This window comes from Aegilops tauschii, chromosome 5 (genome assembly GCF_002575655.3).
Source record: "Aegilops tauschii subsp. strangulata cultivar AL8/78 chromosome 5, Aet v6.0, whole genome shotgun sequence".
Lineage (NCBI taxonomy): Eukaryota > Viridiplantae > Streptophyta > Magnoliopsida > Poales > Poaceae > Aegilops > Aegilops tauschii.
In genome coordinates, this window is record NC_053039.3 from 451,528,504 (window position 1) to 451,549,052 (window position 20,549).

Consider the following 20,549-nt stretch of genomic DNA (forward strand, 5'->3'; position numbering starts at 1 on the left):
GACGGAACATCCCCTACTACCCGAACGGCTAAGTTGAATGACACCAATTTTTCCATCAAGCGCGCAAGCACACCCCCGTGGGCCGCGTGAAATCTGAGCTAACCCCAAAACTTGCTGGTTTTGACGTCAAATAAGATAGAAATATCAGGGGAAGAAGATAGAAATAGCAAGCAAAACACAGATAACCAACAACATATCAAATAGACGGGTAGAAATCATAACATAGTTCGGATAGATAAAGTTCATGGTAGAACCAACAACATGATTTAATAGAAATATTTAAAAGATAAAAAACTTGCCCTAACACGCTAGGGCAAGACAAGCTGACGAGACCGGGCCTTCACCACCATCTTCACTGCGCCTCCTCTCCAGTGCTCCTCTCCATCCCGTCCTCGCCGATATAGTAGGGGAGGGTGTGCATACCGTCGCGGGTGGGGAAGATGCAGTCGAAGTTTGTGAAGATGTTGTGGGTTGTGAATGCGATGAATTCGCATCCACACCAAAACACCTTGCCGAGGAGGTAGTACGCATCAAATCTGTTGGTGAAGGTGACGGTGAGCCCTATCGGCGGAGACCAGGAGTTTGGACGCACTTCATCCAGTCGGAACATCACCGGCGAGCCCGCCGGGAGGTGGGCGAAGCCCGCACGGAGGAACCACTGGGCAAAGCCCCTTGCACCCCTCCAGCGTGAGAACGCCCACACGCGAAGCGTGCTCTCCACGACGACGCCGGCCGGATACTGTCTCTCCGGCACGGTCGGTGGGAGCCGGTAGGTGGGGCCGTTGTACTGCATCCTCGCGGCTCGCTCAGAGAGTGCTCTGGGTTTGGGGAAGAAGAGAAGGGCGGCGCAAATGGATGTGTGCAGAAGGTGAGGGCGGTGGTTTAAATAGGGAAAGGGGAGGTCAAACGATCCATATGCCACTTTAATTGCCACGTTGAATAGATGCGGGTGGATCAAAAAAGTGTGAACCCAAGGCTTTAATTGCCACGTTGAATACATGCAGGTGGATCAAAAAAGTGTGAAACCAAGGTTTTAATTGCCACGTTGAATCGAAAAGTGTGAAAACAAGGTTTTAATCGCCTCGCTCGCATGCATGCACGTCCGCCACCCGCGCATGCAAACCCACGTCGCCGCCCTTCCCATGCATGCAGGCCTCAGGCGCAGAAAACGAGAAGGCCCAACGGTCCATCCAGCGACCCAGCGGGTGAGGCTGGCGTGGGACGGCCCACCCGAATTAGGCCCAAGCGAGCTTCGCGCCGGGCACATCCCAGGGGTGCAGGGAGTTTAGTCCCACCTCGCCGAACGAGGGGAGCTAGCACCGGTTTATATAGCGGGCTGAGCTTTCCCTCTCAAGTTCCTTTCTAAAGCGGGCAGCACATTGCCTAACCGTCTCCGTCCCTGCCCTGTGGGGCCTACTTGCTACCTGTTTTCACAATCTGGCGGGCCTCTGCATCCTGGCCCAATAAATGATTGGGTTACTAGTCGTATGCAGGCCGTTGAATTGTGAAAGCGGACAAGTAGGCGGGCTTTTTTTGTCTATTTCATTTTTTTCATTTGTCACCATTATTTCCATTGCAGCATGTCCATCATGCTGCATTTTGGGAAGAACAAGCTAGAGTTGTACACACCCTGATTTAATGCTCAAAACGCCGGTTTATACCTCAAGGGGACATTGTAAATTAATTGTTTTCAAAAATTTCTTTCATAGACATGTTGCACACATGATCTCTTCCACAAACAAAACTAGGTTTCCAAGTTTTTGTATTTTTTTGAATTTTTTTTGAATTTATAATGCCCTCTAGACTGACTGCTGAAAACATCGGTCTATGCCTCAAGGGGGCATTGTAAAATAATTTTTTTTTAAATTTCTTTCATAGACATGTTTGGCACATGTGGGTCACCATGTACAAGAAAATTTGGATGATTTGGAGGTGGTGGAAAAAAACACGTATGTTCAAAAACTGGCTTAAGTTAGACCAAATGGCCCCTCCGGAATGCAATGATTTTTTCGACCACCTCCAAATCACCTCATTTTTGGCACACATGATCTCTTGCACAAACAAAGCTAGTTTTCGAAGGTTTTACATTTTTTTGAATTTTTTTATTAATTTACAATGCCCTCTAGACTGACTGGTCAAAACATCGGTCTATACCTCAAGGGGGCATTGTAAAGTATTATTTTTCCAAAATTTCTTTCATAGCCATGTTTGGCACATGTGGTTCACCATGTACAAGAAAATTTGGGTGATTTGGAGGTGGTGGAAAAAATCACGTATGTTCAAAAACTAGCTTAAGTAGACCAAATGGCCCCTCCGGAATGCGATGATTTTTTCGACCACCTCCAAATCACCTTAGTTTTGGCACACATGATCTCTTGCACAAAAAAGCTAGTTTTCCAAGGTTTTACATTTTTTTGAATTTTTTATTAATTTATAATGCCCTCTAGACTGACTGCTGAAAACATCGGTCTATGCCTCAAGGGGGCATTGTAAAGTATTATTTTTCCAAAATTTCTTTCATAGCCATGTTTGGCACATGTGGGTCACCATGTACAAGAAAATTTGGGTGATTTGGAGGTGGTGGAAAAAATCACATATGTTCAAAAACTGGCTTAAGTTAAAAGACCAAATGGCCCCTCCGGAATGCGATGATTTTTTCGACCACCTCCAAATCACCTCAGTTTTGGCACACATGATCTGTTGCACAAACAAAGCTAGTTTTCCAAGGTTTTACATTTTTTTGAATTTTTTATTAATTTATAATGCCCTCTAGACTGACTGGTCAAAACATCGGTCTATACCTCAAGGGGGCATTGCAAAGTATTATTTTTCCAAAAAAAATTTCATAGCCATGTTTGGCACATGTGGGTCACCATGTACAAGAAAATTTGGGTGATTTGGAGGTGGTGGAAAAAATCACGTATGTTCAAAAACTGGCTTAAGTGACCAAATGGCCTCTCCGGAATGCGATGATTTTTTCGACCACCTCCAAATCACCTCAGTTTTGGCACACATGATCTCTTGCACAAACAAAGCTAGTTTTCCAAGGTTTTATATTTTTTTGAATTTTTTATTAATTTATAATGCCCTCTAGACTGATGGTCAAACCATCGGTCTATACCTCAAGGGGCATTGTAAACTATTATTTTTCCAAATTTTCTTTCATAGCCATGTTTGGCACATGTGGGTCACCATGTACAAGAAAACTGGGTGATTTGGAGGTGGTGGAAAAAATCACGTATGTTCAAAAACTGGCTTAAGTTAGACCAAATGGCCCCTCCGGAATGCGATGATTTTTTCGACCACCTCCAAATCACCTCAGTTTTGGCACACATGATCTCTTGCACAAACAAAGCTAGTTTTCCAAGGTTTTACATTTTTTTGAATTTTTTTATTAATTTATAATTCCCTCTAGACTGACTGGTCAAACCATCGGTCTATACCTCAAGGGGGCATTGTAAAGTAATATTTTTCCAATTTTTGTTTCATAGCCATGTTTGGCACATGTGGGTCACCATGTACAAGAAAATTTGGGTGATTTGGAGGTGGTGGAAAAAATCACGTATGTTCAAAAACTGGCTTAAGTTATAATAGACCAAATGGCCCCTCCGGAATGCGGTCATTTTCTCGACCAATTCCAAATCACCTCAGTTTTGGCACACATGATATCTTGCACAAACAAAGCTAGGTTTCCAAGGTTTTATATTTTTTTGAATTTTTTATTAATTTATAATGCCCTCTAGACTGGCTGGTCAAAACATCGGTCTATACCTCAAGGGGGCATTGTAAAGTAATATTTTTCCAATTTTTGTTTCATAGCCATGTTTGGCACATGTGGGTCACCATGTACAAGAAAATTTGGGTGATTTGGAGGGGGTGGAAAAAATCACGTATGTTCGAAAACTGGCTTAAGTGACCAAATGGCCCCTCCGGAATGCGATGATTTTTTCGACGACCTCCAAATCACCTCAGTTTTGGCACACATGATCTCTTGCACAAACAAAGCTAGTTTTCCAAGGTTTTACATTTTTTTGAATTTTTTATTAATTTATAATGCCCTCTAGATTGACTGGTCAAAACATCGGTCTATACCTCAAGGGGGCATTGTAAAGTATTATTTTTCTAAATTTTATTTCATAACCATGTTTGGCACATGTGGGTCACCATGTACAAGAAGATTTGCGTGATTTGGAGGTGGTGGAAAAAATCACGTATGTTCAAAAACTGGCTTAAGTTAGACCAAATGGCCCCTCCGGAATGCGGTCATTTTCTCAACCAATTCCAAATCACCTCAATTTTGGCACACATGATATCTTGCACAAACAAAGCTAGGTTTCCAAGGTTTTATATTTTTTTGAATTTTTTATCAATTTATAATGCCCTCTAGACTGGCTGGTCAAAACATCAGTCTATAACTTTGGGGGGCATTGTAAAATATTCTTTTTCCAAAATTTCTTTGAAATTTCTAATGCCCTCTTATATTTGTTTATAATGCCCTCTTATATTTTCTTTGAAATTTATAATGCCCTCTTATATTTTCTTTCTATTTTTTTAATTTATAATGTCCTCTTATATTTGTTTATTTTTTAATGCCCTCTTATTTTTCTGTATTTTTTTATTTATGAAGTAAGGTTTCCATGATGGCTAGGCTGGCCCTTGCTTTTCGTTTTGTTTAATGCCTTCAGTTTATTTTTTTAATGCCCTCTTATATAACTTTATTAAAAATAAAGTAGATCTTATTTCAAATTCCTTTTTTTTGCACACATTATTTTTAACTAGTTTTACATTACTCTTGTAAATTTACATTTAATTCCTTCACACTTTGATGATGGAATATTTGCTCTGTTATTGCAACATTGGTTCAAATGATGGAACATTTGATCTTTTTGCTTATTCAAATTACGCATTGATGGAATGTGTGAGGATAAACAATTATCAGTAACTTTACGAAACCCCTTGTAATATAATTCATGACAGCCAATTTGGAACATTGCCAGATTCAATATTTGGTATAATTGGCACATGCGCACAGCAAGTTGCACTTGCGCACAGCATAGACAAGTGTTGCAGCATGTCTGAAGCAACACTGAAGCGCCATTTGTGATCATTGCACCATCGAAACAACAAGTAAACATGAAGGAAGCATTCACCACCAATAAAGTTAAGGCCAGACATATATAGATAGCATTAGGTACCAGGCAGTTCACAACAGATCCAGTTAAGACACACAATACATTACATTACATTACATTAATAGAGGTAGTTTTTAACCAGTTCAGACCCAGATGCAGCTTTCCAAAAGTAAAACATCATCAAATATACTGATGATGAGTACGGCTTCCAGCTTCTGATGATCAGCATGATGTAGGACTAGAGGTTAGGGTTTCTCAGGACCTTCAGGAGGGCAGAATGCTCAGCCCTGATCTTGTACTCATCACTGGAGATCGATGTAGCCCGGCAATGTTCCATCAGATGCTCCAATAACCCAGACCTGGGCTTGGGCTTGCTGCAGAAGGGGCAGCGGTACTTTTCCGTCCTCCAGTTGTGGTACATACCAGGTCCTTGGGTCCTGATCTTCAACACCACCTTCTCTTCAAACGACTCGACGTTCCCCTCGTCCACATCATCTCCAGATTCATACTGCACACATTAATGACTGACATTAATACATTATGCATTCAAATACTATAAACACACTAACTCAATGCACAAATAACATTTCAACTAGGCCTTACCTCATACGGCTCATCTTCATCAGAGTCATATGGGTAGAACCCAGTCTTGTCCCTCTTCCTCTTGTTGCCCACAACCACAAGATCCTCCTCCTCCTGCTATATTGTCAAACAAGCACATCAATTACAATGAATTGAATTGTAGTTCAAAGAATGTCATTACACACAAAATTGTGAATGTGAACCGCATTGGTATGTTGCAAGTGACCAAATGCTTTCCTTATAAATACAGAATCTAAGCAATCAATCAACAGACAAATGCTTTCCTTCATAAATGCTAATGAAAATCCAAGCTGGATTCTTGACATTCCCTGGATTAACCCAACACTTTTCTTTTGAAGGAATCCCCCCCCCCCCCACACACTACTTAATGGAAACATATAGTATATTTTGTTGCTAGGATCCTGCCTTGGAATGTTTACTTCATAGTTATACAATGCTGACATCCTAGCTGCATATTTTTGTAATTCATCATAAGTATTTGCAAAAGAGGAAAATCTCTGGCCAGGTTAATTTTATGAGGCTCGACAATAGGCCTGCCTACAACATTTGATTTATAAAATTTTGGGCAAGGACAATATTTCAAGGCCATCTTACTGTTTTTGAGGCCACCCTTCTGCAATTGTAAAGTGAGTTATCTCTTAGCCCCCTAAATATAAAATTACATCCATTGCTAGTAATTACACAAGCCAACTACAATTTTTAATATGCACAAATTACTGTTTTTGGGATAATGCAGCAAAGCTCCTACACATATTAACATAATGCAGTAGTTAATTAGGTACAACTTCAACTATAAATGCATACATCTCCAACAAACATCTAAAATTTCATTACTTACCTAAACAACAACAAATTATACTATAGATGAATCTTGTATCATCTAAATCAATTCATTGGCACATCAAAATTAATGCATTCCAAATCAAATATGTTTCCATCCAGTATCATTGAACCACAGATCAAATCAAATAATCATATATGTCTGCAGCATTGAACTACAGATCTAATAATCATATGACATCTATCTGACCTTAAATTCCCCCTTAAATAAGGTATTAAACCTCATACTAATTAAAATCTAACAAGCAAAAATTCCACTACTAACCACTGAAAAAATCCCAAGGTGCTTTTATCTCTGAAGCAACGGCATTGGAGAGGATGTTCAATGCTGTAAATATCTCTGAAGCAACGGCAAAATTCCACTACTAACCCAAACTAAATAAGCTTAGACTGCCCCTTCCCCTCTCCTTCAGAAGCCCCAATCCAACACAAACAAATCCAGCCCTTGAGAAGCTCTTTTTGATTAACATGACAACACCCATTACATGAGCACATCCTTCACTATATTTACAACCAAACTAATGCACCATCTAATCACCTCAGGTAGACATTTTCCAAAAACACAAGGACATGCACAACCCATCTCATAGCCTCTGCGCATCAATCAAGCATCAAAGAACTGCAACTATGACAACATGCATCAATCAAGCATCTAAGAATTGCAACTATGACAGTCATAATCCCTAGAACTGTAAAAATTCCACTACTAATCTAATAAGCATCTAAGAACTGCAAAAATTCCACTACTAATCTAATAAGCATCTGAAAAAAACCCATCCCTCAATCCGGCTACTTCTAACCTAATCTAATAATCATATGAGGTCCACCATTCTTGCACGAATCAAATACTCGAAAACCCTAATGCAGAGAAAACCCTACATCCAACAAATCTAACGAAAAAACCTTCTGGCCACAAACCCTACAATCTAAAAACTACCACATTAAAGTGATAAGAAGATACCTTCTGCTCCGCCTGCTCCTCGCCAGAGCCGGCCTCCACCTTCTCCACCTCGTGCGCCTTGCCAGAGCCCGCCTCCACCTTCTGCGCCTTGCCACAGCCCGCCTCCACCTTCTGCGCCTCGCCAGAGATCGCCAGAGCGGGCGCATCTGGCTGGACTGTGCCTCTGCAACCCGCCCCCGCCTTCTCCAGATCTGCAGCGGGGGGGGCACCGCGCTGGACGCCGGCACGTCCCCTCACAAAGGTACCCGCAGCGACCTGCCGCGCCTGCTCCACCAGATCTGCACCCCAATCTGGGCGCTCGCCTCCTGCGTCCGCCATGGCGATGGAGAGGATGCGGTGAGGGCGACGAGGAGGTTGGAGAGGAGAGGGAGTGGGGAGTGGGGAGTGGGGAGAGGGAGACGATGCTGTGGGGGGAAATGGTCGGCGATGCGGCCGGAGGTGGTTGCCGTCCACATTTATATGATGGGACGGTTTTGGAATCTACCCGTGACACGTGCTGCCCCACGCGCGGGCGGTTCCACGCGCGCACGAAACGCCGCCATATACAAATACGTATACGGCCAGGCATACGATCTAACCAGGCCCGTACGGGCCTCCCAAGGCTCCTCGACGGCTGTACGCGGGGGCAACAAAGACGATCGTGCCCCTCGTTATGAACCGTTTTTGGTTCATCCTAGCCGTCGATGTGTTTTTCCACCTCGCGTTCAGCCCAGGGGGGAGCACCGGAGCAGAAACGCCAATCACGCCCTTAATAACTGAGATGCATAATTGATCTTGCTCGCCATGACTTTCATCTCAAGCGTGTTGAGCCCCAGGTTTTGGATACTGAACATGTAATTTTTACCGAGAGGGACCGAAAAAAGCGGTTACCATGGTTATGGAGAAATATCGCTTGAAATATTTCAAACAAATTTTGAATTCAAATTTTTGAAGTTGACATAGACAAAGTATTGAGCTTTTATGGATCTCCAAGCATCTCCTAAGGCCTCGTTCGGATCTTCTCTTGTTCCTCCTGGCAAACTCCTGCTTCTCGTACAACAGCTAGCTCGAGAGAATCCGTTCGGGAGGGCAGCTCCACTTCTAGTTGGTTAGTTAGGCTGATAGCCCAATAAGCTTTGCATTATGCCCGTTCAAAGAGTAAATAGCATAAAACTACCACTTTTCGTCCTATGGTTCCAAAAAACCACCACTTTTTTGTTTGTGCCTGATACCTACCACTTTTTTCGTCGGTTGTCTCAAAAAACCCAAATCGCCCGTTGCTAGCGTTTTAAACCGTTTTCTGACGGTTCGGGCCCGCCTGTCAGGCCAGGTCAGCGCCGCGCGTGACGGCGAGGCCGGTAACGGCCGTTACTCGGACCGACCGGCGCGGTCGGACCGCACCCGCTCGTGGCTCATTACTCTGCTCCCCTGCCGTCACTCTCACTCTCTCCCCTGCCCACACTCTTTCCTCTGCTCTCACTCTCACTCTCTCGCTCCTCTCCTCTCTGCTCTTCGACGCCGGCGGCGACTTGCGCTGTGGAAGCTCCACCGCCGCCATGCCTTCCTGGAATGACGGGGATACGAGCTCAGAGGATGAGTGCGACATCACAAGCATGGACATGGCTCTTTGGGTAAGTTTTTTGATCTGCTGAGCTAGGGTTAGGGTTCATCTAGGAGCTAGATTAGGTTAGTGTTCATCTTGGTGAGCTAGGGTAACCTTTGTTTACTGTTATTTAGTAGGCAGGGTTATGGTTGTTGTTTGAGCTATGTTTATGTATGCTTGAAAACTAGGGTTTGGGTTAGGGTTCTTGCTGGATTGGGGAATTAATTTGTGATCTATGTCTGGTTCTGTGAGCTAAGGTGATTTTTTTGATGTGTTCATGCAGGAGACGCCTGACACCACCGTGGAGCCTCTTTTCTGTGGCCAGCTGGAGCTTTCTGAACCCACCTGCATGATGCACCACATGAGGCCAATTAAGTGTGTGGCATTTGAAGGAACCTTAACTGGAAGGCGTTTCTATGGTTGTCCAGTGCAGCAGGTATAGTGCCTTAATTGGAATCATTTTCTTCTGAACCCACACATGTATTTACAAGGATGACAAGTTGCTGTTCTGAACCCACACAGTATTATGTTGACAAGTTGCTCTTCTGAACCTACACTGTATTATTTAGGATGAACTGCAATATGCCTTGTATTAAGGTATTGAGGGATATGGTTACTATCAAAAATGCTTATGTATAGGAAGCATATATCTGTGAAGGTGTTAACTGTGGTGTTACTGAGTGGGTTGACAAGCCCTGGCATCCAATTCTTCAGAATTGCTTGTCCAGGCTGTGGGACATGTACCATGAACAGAATTGTGGCAGGGTAGTTGATAAGCAGAAGTATGAGAAGCATTTGGCCAAGCTTAAGACTGAAAATGACAAGCTGTGCATTGAGTACACAAAGCTTGTCCAAGATGTATCCAAGATGTTTGATTGGCAGGATGGTAGGGTAGGCCACATGGATAACCAGAAGGCAGTTGAGGAGGAAGAATTTGAGAAGAAGAAGAAGAAAGAGGTAGAAGAGAGAGCTAGGTTGGAGGTTCAGATGGAGAAGCTCAAACTTTCCAAGGAACAAAGGTGCATTTTACAGAGCCAAGCTGACATTATCAAGAATACCAGGAAGGCAAAGAAGGAGGTTGAACAGGAGAGAGATTTGCTTAAGATAGAGAAGGCCAAGCTTGAGCATGTGGTGAATGAGCTGCTGAGTGATGGGCATGCAAGCAAGGAGAAACTTGAGAAAATCAAGGCCATCCTTGATTCATGAAGTGTGTTCTGCAGATGGTGAAGTACATCCAAGGCCTTTATAAGTATGTGGCCTAACAATCTGATGTGAAGATATGGGGTGTACATTTTGGGGAATGTGAAGCTAATCTAGTCTATGTCTATGCCAATGTTAAGAACTGTTGTTATGCTGCTAGAACCTTTAATGCTAAGTTATGAACTAAGTTGTAATGACTGTTCTGCCTGTATTTGAACCTCTTCTGCTATGTTATGGAGTCAGTGATAAGCACTGCTGGAGTATGCTATGTGTCTTTTTATGTTTAAAAGGTAGTTATGTTTATTAGTGCTTTCTACCTGGGCTTTGTGGCCCAGTTATATTTACAAACCTAGGCCTACTCCACCCACCCTCCACTGCTCATAAATAGCCTACTCCACCCACCCTCCTCCCTCCAGAACACAGCCGCCACACCCCACCTCTAGAAACCCTAGATGGATCCAGAGCTTGGGGAGGTGACAGATGAGGAAGAGGAGGCAGTGGAGGCAGTGGATGTGAGGAGGCAAAGGGCTCGCCCTGCAGTGCAGGCAGTGGAGTGGGAGCTGGAGTTCAAGAGGAGGCTGGCAGAGAAGATCTTGGAGAAGTGCAACTCAGATGAGTTCACAGTTCTTGTCCCTGGCGGCAGGCGCAAGAGCTCAGGGAAGATCATCAGGTGGGCTAGGAGACAGGCAGTACTCGCTCCTCACCCTTCTACCAGAGCAAAGTGGTGTCGTTTCTTCGATCGTTACGATTGAGAGTTGTTGGTAGTAGTTTTTTTAAGTATGAATGAGAGTCTGAGCTATGTATCCCTTCCATTTCTGTACAACTCTTTGTATGAAAGAAAGTTTGGATGGTGGAATCTATGAATGTTTGAATAAATGAATCAATGTTTGCATCAGTGTTGTCTGAATCTACCCAGAAGTCACAAACACTTAGGTTGCATAATGCAACCACTTAGGTTTCAGCAAGCAAATACATAGGTTTCATAAATGCAAACACTCTGGTTTCAGCAAGCAAATACATAGGTTTCATAATGCTAACACTCAAGTTTCAGCAAGCAAATACATAGGTTTAAGGTTGCAAACACTTAGGTTTCAGCACTCATACAACAAGACAACTTTCTCAAATGTTGGAATCTTCAGTAGTTACCACTAGCTGTGAAATATGCCTTCCACTTTCCAGTTGGCTTCCTAACCCTCTTGGACCCAATCTCCATCTCAGAGTTGGCAGCTTGCCTTGGAGCATTGAAAACTGTGTACCCTCTGCTAGCTGTTGATGCTCTGGTGTTGTTTGCTGGAGAAGCAATGGATGACCTTGTGTTCTTGGCTGGTGAAGATGTGCTAGGAGCCCCTGTCTTCTTGGTTGCTTTGGTCTTCTTGGTTGCTTTGGTCTTCTTGGCAGGTGCTGGAGTAGCAGAAGCAGCTCCCTTGTTCCTCTTTGCTGGTCCTGGAGTAGTTGTGGCTGTTGCAGGCCTCTTCCTAGCTATGGCTGGTGCTGATGGTGCTGATGGTGGTGGTGGGGTGAGGGTGGGGGTGCAACCACACATGTAGAAGCTCTGGTAGATGAAGAGTAGTCTGACCTATTCTCCTGCACATTTAACAAAGCAAATTATAATTAAACCACCTAGCCTATGAAACAGAAGTTTCTTTATCAATAAGTATACCTGGTGATTATTCTTTCTCATCTGCAGTTTGGGTTTCTTGATGTATCCTTCTTGGCAGGCACCTCAAAATGTCCTTTCCTCCTAGCTGTCTGCTTTTTACCCTTCTTTTCTTTGAATACTGGAGGAGATATGTCATCCCCCATGGTGTGTGGCCAACAATCAGGGCCTGGAACAGGGTATATAATATGCTTGTAGGTTTCACAGTAGAGGGGCTTCTTGAAGAACTCATGGACAAAATCTTCAGGGTGTAGCTTCACCTTCTGCATTGCTGCTATAGCATGACTACACGGAACAGCTGTCATATCCCACCTCCTGCAGTCACAAGTGTAGTTGTTTAGGTTTACACAGTAGGTCTTTTCTGAACTACTTGTAACTTGCCAAATTCCTGGTCCAGCCATATATGCATCACAATATTTTGCCCACTTCTTGGCCTCCTCCAATATCTCAGAGTAAGTGGGTGTGATATCCCACCTACATGTCTCTGTCTTCTCCCTAATCTTCTGAAACTTGATCGTGGGTTTTGTCCTAATTCCTTCAAGCATTGTCCTTATGGGCTTGTTCCTAACATCCAGAATAATCCTGTTGAAAACTTCACTAAGATTGTTTACAACAAGGTCTGTCTTGCATATAGTATCCATTCTATGCCTGGCCCGAGTATGGACTGGTATGTTGTACAACCACATCCATGCCTCCTCACTCTCTTTCTTCAATGCTTCCATGCCCAGATCATGCCCATGCTTAGTGAAAGAATATGCAGCCTGGTCTAGATGTTTTTTCAATTCATCCCCTCTAAACCCAGCTGATTGGAAGTTGGCATATATGTGTCTTAAACAAAATCTTTGAGGGGAATCAAGAAATACATCCTCTATTGCATTGAGCAGACCCTGTTCATTGATTTTGTATTAATAACTAGTGAAGTAAGTAGAGAAAAGCAGTACATAGTGCAAGGAAAAGCAGTACATAGTGCAAGGAAAAGCAGTACATAGTGCAAGGAAAAGCAGTACAAGGAAAATTAGTCAAATCATGAAGAGTAGTTGTACGTTTTGCCTGTCTGACATAATTGTGTAGGGCCCAAACTTGTTGCCACCACCAATTACTGTCCTTAACTGTGTAAGAAACCAAGTCCAACTATCTGTCTCCTCCTTGTCAACAACACCAAATGCAATAGGGAAGATGTTGTTGTTGCCATCCCTCCCTGTTGCTGCCAGGATTTGTTGCCCAGTGCTTAGTTTGATGAAGCATCCATCAAGACCTGCATTTTAAGCCATTAGTAAACAGCAACATGTAATGCAATCTCTATTTAAGCACTATACAGACTAGATTTATCTATGAAAGGCCTGCAACCATTTAGGAACCCCTCCTTACAAGCAAACAGACAATAAAACATGTAATGAAACCTTGGGGTAGGTGCTGGGTGGAGTTCAAATTCCTTTGTTGTCACAACACACCTACTACCAGGGTTTGTGTCCAAAAAACACTGCAGATAGTCTCTTAACCTGTAGTATTGTGTCTTGTGATCCCCTTGCACAACATCAACTGCTTTCCTCCTTGCCCTGTAGGCCAAACTTTTTGGAACATGTACTCCAAATTTCTTTTTTGTATAACTCAGTATAGTCTCAACACCTGCACCAGGATTGGATCTTACAGTATCCTCAACAGCCTTTGCAACCCACTTCATGGTAACCTTTGTGTTCTCTCCACTTGCTCCACAGGTGTGATCAAGATTCATCTTCTTGATGCTAAAGGTTGACTCATGGGCAATCTTAGAAGCAGTAACATAAAACTCACAACCATGCTTTCTATCTGAGCACCAGGCTATGATCCTACTTGGATCATTCCTATGGTACTCAAAGTTCCTAAGTGTCCTAACATGGTAGTTTCTCAATGCTTCTCTGAACTCTACCATATTCAGAAAGCACAAATGAATCCTAAACTATTCATGTGCATCAGGCCTAGAGGAATCATACCATATTCTCTCCTTCTTCTTCTTCAATTTTCTCTTGCTGCCACAAGGCAACCTAGGTGCATCATCTTCTTCATCAGAAATGCCTTCATCACCTGGAAAGCAGAACTCATCGGCTTCTGGCACGAAATCTTCAAACTTTTTGTGATCTGGCTCACTGTGTGATCTGCTTGTTGGGCCTTGTTTCCTCACAGGTATCTTCTGTGCCACAGTTTTCACATGATCTGAAACTTCTTCTTCATCATCTTCTTCGGAACCATTTGGCTCCTGCCAAAACTCTGAGGGTTCAGAAGCACCCCCAAAATAATGCTCAGCCATCTCTTCCTCTTCCCTGTAGTGCTGACTTGTTCCTTCACCACCTTCATCTTCTCCCCTAGCCCAAGACTTGTATGAAAGTTTCTTCCCTCTGTAATCACCCCTGAAAAACTCAAAATCTGAAGAGGATTTGTCCAACTCATCTTCATCTTGATCTTCTGCTTCAATGCCTTCAATTTCCACTGCCTCTTTTCCCTTGTTGAAATTACAGCTCTGTTGTGTGTTAAAATATGGATCAACAGGCACAAGTGGGGGCTGTGAAGAATTTGAGACAGGGAAAAGGACACCTTCTTGGGAAACACTATAAACAATGGGATCACCAACTTGACTAATTGGAATCTTCTCTTCAAGCAAGGTGTGGTCCAGGTTTGCATCTGCTGGATTTGGGTCACTAGCCTCTCTCACTGTTATGTTCAATATTTTCTTCTCAGCAAACAAATCTAGCATCTCCTCCACCTTCTCATCACTGTCCAAAACCTCAATCCCCTCCAGCCCCTTACCCTCATCCTTAACATATGACAGATAGGCATCCTACCCATAGCCCTCAAGTTCAATAAGTGCTAACAAAAACAGGTAATTCATTTCTGATAAGGAAAACTTCCTTTCCATGTTGTCTCTACCCTGAAAATGCAGCCTCAATTCCCATACTTCATCATCCAAACTATGCAAAAAAAGAAACAACACATTCAGATTTCTTCAGATTTTCAAGTTAAAAAGTATGCAACAGTTTCACTTGCACAACATATCATCCAAACCTAAACCCTAATTCATATATTGAGTACAATGTATACATAATAATATACCAAAGAACTAATTCATTAACAATATAAGAAACAAATCCTAACCCTAGTTCATAAATAAACCAAGTGAGGAGGCCCACTGGTGCCCGCCTTCTGGATCCGCGTGGATGCATTTGGCCACTGCCCTGGCCGCGCGGAACGCCGGCGACATCTGGACCTCCTGCGTCGGTGGCCCAGACGAGCGCTGGGTCGGGAAACTTGCGCTGCCTAGCCACTTGTTGACCTCGGAGTGAGCACCGCCCTTGCCGCTGGCTGTCGGCCCAGGCTCGCCGTCGTCCTTCTTCTTCGCCGCCGCCATCGTCGGGGGAGACAGAGAGCACGGGGGGAAGGAGGAGCGAGAGAGAGATGCTGCCGACAGAGAGAGAACGGCAGCGAGCGAGCGGGTGCGGTCCGACCGCACCGGTCGGTCCGAATAACGGCCGTTAACGGCCTCGCCGTCGCGCGCGGCACTGACGTGGCCTGACAGGCGGGCCCGGACCATCAGAAAACGGTTTAAAACGCTAGCAACGGGCGATTTGGGTTTTTTGAGACAACCGATGAAAAAAGTGGTAGGTATCAGTCACAAACAAAAAAGTGGTGGTTTTTTGAAACCATAGGACGAAAAGTGGTAGTTTTATGCTATTTACTCCCGTTCAAAGGAAATGCAAGCCAGGTTTCAGTTGGAAAAGTAAGGTGTCGGGGAGAAAGAACATGTTGAGCGAACCGGTACGCATTCTCGAAGCTGCGCCGTTTGGGCCGTCTCCAGCGCACGAAGCCACGGAAGCTAGGAGGAGGAGAAGATCAGAACGGGGTCTTTCAGAGGTGCTCATATGGGTAGGGTGTACGTGTGTGCGTTCATAGGGGTGAATGTATGCGCGTATATATGAGAGCTTGTGTTTTGTACTGATGTTCAAAAAAACTCCTTGTTGCATCCACAGATTTTGAGAGCAAATCGAACCCACAACTTGTTGCATAGTAAACGATGGCTATGCCACCAGGCAAGGAATAGTCCTCACGTTCTAAAGGAGACGTGGTACTATATTTAACTAGAGCATGACCATTTGAATCCAAGGTTTTCAAAATTCACGAAAAAACCGTGGACTATTTGTTTTTTATAGAAAGTCGTCGACTATTAGGCAATCTTGGTTGTAGATGCTATTATCTTCACTCTTTTAAAAAACAGAGTTGGTGATGATGGTGTGCCTGCCATCCTACAGTATAGGCCGTTCGATTTATATCCGGCGGATAGAAAGGAAACTATGGCAATTTTGCAGAAAGATACCCACACCCCTCTCTAGATTTACAAATAAGGCCTTCCCTCATTCATCCATTTCTCCCACAAGATATACTACTCATACTGCATCTTGATGCGTGCAACGCATGGGCATCTTGCTAGTACTCCTTATTTCTAACAAAAAAGTGGACTTTTGTTTTTCATTTTACAAAAATGTATGTTGCACGACCGCACGGTATGAGGTGCTCCCACTATTTTTTATACGCGGGGTGCTTTAAAACATGGATTTGAACCCCGAGTGTATTAGCTTTGATTGACATAAGGATTCGACCGATGTAGTTCAGATGATAGAAATCACAATTGCTCTATAATTTGTTTGTACAATGAAACTAGTAATGTCAGCTTCATCATATCATAAAAACACGAATTAATTAAAAAAATTATATCAGTTTTGTACCTACAACCGCCACCACCAATGACATGCTATCCCCAACAGGTCCTCTCTCTGTATCATAGCAATATCTTTGGGTACACCGTGCCGCCGCGATCAACAATTATATACTGGCACTGGTGGTAGGGTTGCATGCAATGATGGGCCCGCGGCCATTCAGGGGGACAAAGATTGTTGACCAAAGGAATTTTTAATAAAACCTCAAAAAAGGACTTTTAATATAATTTTCTTGGGTTATTTGTAATGCTAGTTAGGTTAATATAATAATATTCTATCTATTTCAAATATATAAGGTGTATTAGTTTTTCAAAATCAAGCCTTTCTATGTCTAGCCAAGTTAATAGCAAAATATATCAACATCTATAATACTTATAATTCATGACGAATCTAATGATAATGATTCGATACAGCAGGTATTGATTTTTTTTGCATGTAAACTAGGTCAAAGCTACAGAAACAGCTTTAAAATAATTACATACCGTAGTATTATGAAATGGACGGAGTAGATTTGAGATAAAGAAAAGAGTGAGGCGTTTTGGCTTGATTTTTTTGAAAAATTAAAACAAAATTTTCAGTTTCAAAAAAATCTGAAAACAATTCTACAAGTAAACAAGGATGTTATGTGTATGTGTGTAAAATTTCAAGATAAAATACCTTGAAATGCGGTCTGTAAATAACACGAATTCATGGCCTGGGAGGATGAATAGTATCATGTGTTAAAAAGCCCCAGATTTGTCTTTTCTGCACAGCCCTTATTTCAACGTATCTCGTCCTGAAAATTTACACACTTGTGCATTATGCCTCCATGTATATCTATATTTTCTTCATAATTTCTTGAAATGTAAAATTATGAATTTTGATGAATTTTTAATTTTTCAAAAACCGGCCTCCAAAAGGGATTTTCGCAAAGAAAATCTTGATGAAAAAACTTGTCTTAACGAAATCTAAAGCCCATGTTCTTTTGGGCCGCTTCTCTTTCACACCAATGCTCTCTTCACTCCAAAAGAAAAAAAAATGTCTAAAAAAACACAAAAAGAAAAAAAAAACAGCAACTTCTCTCACAACGGCAACGTGTTCAGCTCAGTCACTGGATGTCGGCGTAGTCGACGATGCTGTACGGTAGGAACCACTCAGCGAGGAGGCCCTGCCCCTTCATCTTCTTCCTCCTCGGGTCGCATCCCATGTCCCGGCAAAGCTCGTCGTTGTACCACACGTGGACTGCGCAGAGACGCGGCCCCAAGCTCTGCCCCTCCCCGCCGCCGCTGCCGCTGTCCCGCGCGTAGTACCTGCCCCACTCCGCGCAGCTATCCTCCATCCGCCGCACGCTCGGCAGCCGGAACGCGCGGTCCAGCAGCCGCGCCACCCACTTGGCCTCCATCTCGCACACGTATATGGCGCTCAGCCCCCCGGCGTACCCCACCACCGCCATCTGCGGGATCCGCGGGTGCACGCACTCCCGGTACAGCGGCGCCGACGCCCCGATGATGTCCTTCACCCGTGGCGACGCGAACATGTTCCTCAGCTTCTCGTCGCCGCGGAACCCAGTGGCGAAGATCACTACGTCGGCCGGCACGACGCGCTTCTCGTCGTCGAGCACCAGGCCGTCGTGGCGGAAGCCGAAGGACTTGGACCTCGCTAAGACGACGCTGCCTTCCCTCACCCTGTCGTAGAACCCGTCGGGGAGCTTGGAGATGAGGCACGACGACACGGACCTCGCCAAGCCGTGCCCGGGCTCCATGCCGTGCTCCCGCATCGGGATCTCCCTCCGGTACCACGCCCCCGTCGCCGCTGATATCGCCCACGCGAGGGGCGCGAGCAGCGTGGTGACGACGCGGGAGGCGGCGCGCGCCGGCGCCCGGCCTGGGCACCATGAGCTCCGCGAAGCGGTTCATGTAGAGGTACGCGAGGCTGACCCCGCGCCATACGTCCGCGCGGTGCAGCATCCACTGCGGGTTCCGGCACACCATCGTGCACGGCGTCCCCGCGCCGTTGGCCTCGGCGCAGTCGTTGGCGATCTCGAAGGCCGACTTGCGGGAGCCGACGACCACGACGCGCTTTCCCTTGACCAGCGGGGCGGCGTCAGCGTGGGCCATGTCGGAGAGCTCCATGGAGTGGAGCACCCGCCCCCGGAACGCCTCCGGGCCTGGGAATACCGCCGGGGTGTTGGGCACGCCGCTGAACATGCCGATGCAGAGGATGAGGAAGTCGAACTCGTGCACCTCCTGCGCCGGCCCAGCGCTCCCACCGGTCGGCCGCGTCCTCTGGCGCACCGCCGACGTACTCCGCGGCGACGACCCGGCTCCGGAACCTGACGCACCCATCGACACCGAAGCGGCGCGAGTAGGCGGCGAGGTAGTCGACGGCCTGGTCGTGGCGCGGGTGCGCGCCTGCGGAGTCCGGCCAGGGGAAGTCGGAGTAGCGGTACGTGGCGGTGTGGGACTGGAGCGTGGTGGAGGCGAGCGTGCGCGTCCACAGCCCGCCCACGGACTCCACCGGCCGGAAGCCCCGCACCAGCAGGTGCTTGCACGCCGCCAGCCCGCTGGTGCCGGCGCCCACGATGGCGACCCGCTTCGCCCTGGGATCCATTGTCGGCGTTAGTTGATTGAAAGATTGATAGACTACTCTTGTTCTCTTCTATCTATCAATGAAATGATACGCAATCATTGCGTATTTGTGAAAAAAAATTGATAGACTACTGCTTAATGCTGATACTATATCAGTTTTGTTTTGGCGGGTTCGCCGTGCTGGTGATCAAGGTATCATTGGTACGTGATGCCGTGGTGGCGCGGATCACATGCATTGGAGCGTTTTATAATCGGATGAATTTGGAGGAGGTGGAGTGTTAGGTTTCAGATCACGATCATACGACTCAGGCATCTTCAAGGCGGACCTGTAAGTCACCCACATCCGTTCGGATGGATTGCGCTGCCCGGAACGCGGAAGCCATCCAACGCGGCATCTGTGGCATGGTTCGAACGCGTTAGACAAAGTGAGGGGATCGTTCATCAGAAATGTAGGACTCCGACACCCCAGCCCATCCAATTCTCCCTTTCGGTATCATTTCCTTTCACTCCGCCCTTCTCCTCTTGTTTTGCATTCGCACCCTCCACCTCCGTCGCTGCTATTGTACGTCTTCGGCCGCCAAAGAGACATTATTGGACGTCCGCAACTAGCAACGACGTGCCCGCTTGCCGTTACAACGTAATTGTCCACCCTGGAGCCGTCTGTACCCAGGTACACTTTGTCCCTGTCGACGACTTCCATGGCAGACACCACACGGCAGGTGTTCGATCAAATGTCATTGAACTTATTTTCAAATACTATGTCATTTTTTTGAGTACGGAGGATGGTGAGCTACTAAACCATCTGTGGATTTCGTAGGCAGGAACAAAGGGGAGGCCTTCTGGCAGCAAATGCATGAAACGTTTCATGCACGAAAGCACATTGTGCCCTACGTCTTGTACATCATCACTACTAGGAAAAACCGTAGCAGTAGCGCGGGTATTAAGTATATCAGTAGCGCGGGCTCCCGCGCTACTGATACGGCGCTACAGCTAACCTGTAGCAGCAGCGCGTGTTGGTCCACGCTACTGCTATACATGGTAGCAGTAGCGTGCTTTGGAGCAACGCTCTACTGCTAATAGCTGCAGCATTTTTAATTAAGCCACGCTACTGCTAATCTAACTAGTAGTAACGTGCTTCCTATCCAGCGCTACTAGTATTTTGTTTTTCAATTTTTTTTATTTTTAGTGTATTTATGCGTCATTATACAAATTTCGATACAGTACCAATTAAGAGGTTGTTATATCAATATGTCCATGATGAATTA

The 20,549-nt window shown here is 45.1% G+C and overlaps 1 protein-coding gene and 1 pseudogene across 1 annotated transcript; one reads left to right on the forward strand and one right to left on the reverse strand.

Annotated features, from left to right (window-relative positions):
• The first annotated feature begins 9,071 nt into the window (after nucleotides 1-9,071).
• On the forward strand, nucleotides 9,072-10,324 carry LOC109774841 (uncharacterized). The gene is made up of 3 exons (XM_073499293.1): nucleotides 9,072-9,146; nucleotides 9,402-9,554; nucleotides 9,758-10,324. The coding sequence occupies exons 1-3, from the start codon at nucleotides 9,072-9,074 to the stop codon at nucleotides 10,322-10,324; spliced, it is 795 nt and encodes a 264-aa protein (XP_073355394.1).
• Nucleotides 10,325-16,964: 6,640 nt separating this feature from the next.
• On the reverse strand, nucleotides 16,965-19,449 carry LOC109774842 (probable flavin-containing monooxygenase 1; annotated as a pseudogene).
• Nucleotides 19,450-20,549: the final 1,100 nt, after the last annotated feature.

Excerpts from the sequence above, each read along its gene's own strand:
- LOC109774841 (XM_073499293.1), top strand. The coding sequence starts at position 9,072 with ATGCCTTCCTGGAATGACGGGGATACGAGCTCAGAGGATGAGTGCGAC. Across the intron at positions 9,147-9,401 it reads GCATGGACATGGCTCTTTGG|GAGACGCCTGACACCACCGT; the intron begins GTAAGTTTTTTG and ends GTGTTCATGCAG. Across the intron at positions 9,555-9,757 it reads ATGGTTGTCCAGTGCAGCAG|GAAGCATATATCTGTGAAGG; the intron begins GTATAGTGCCTT and ends GCTTATGTATAG.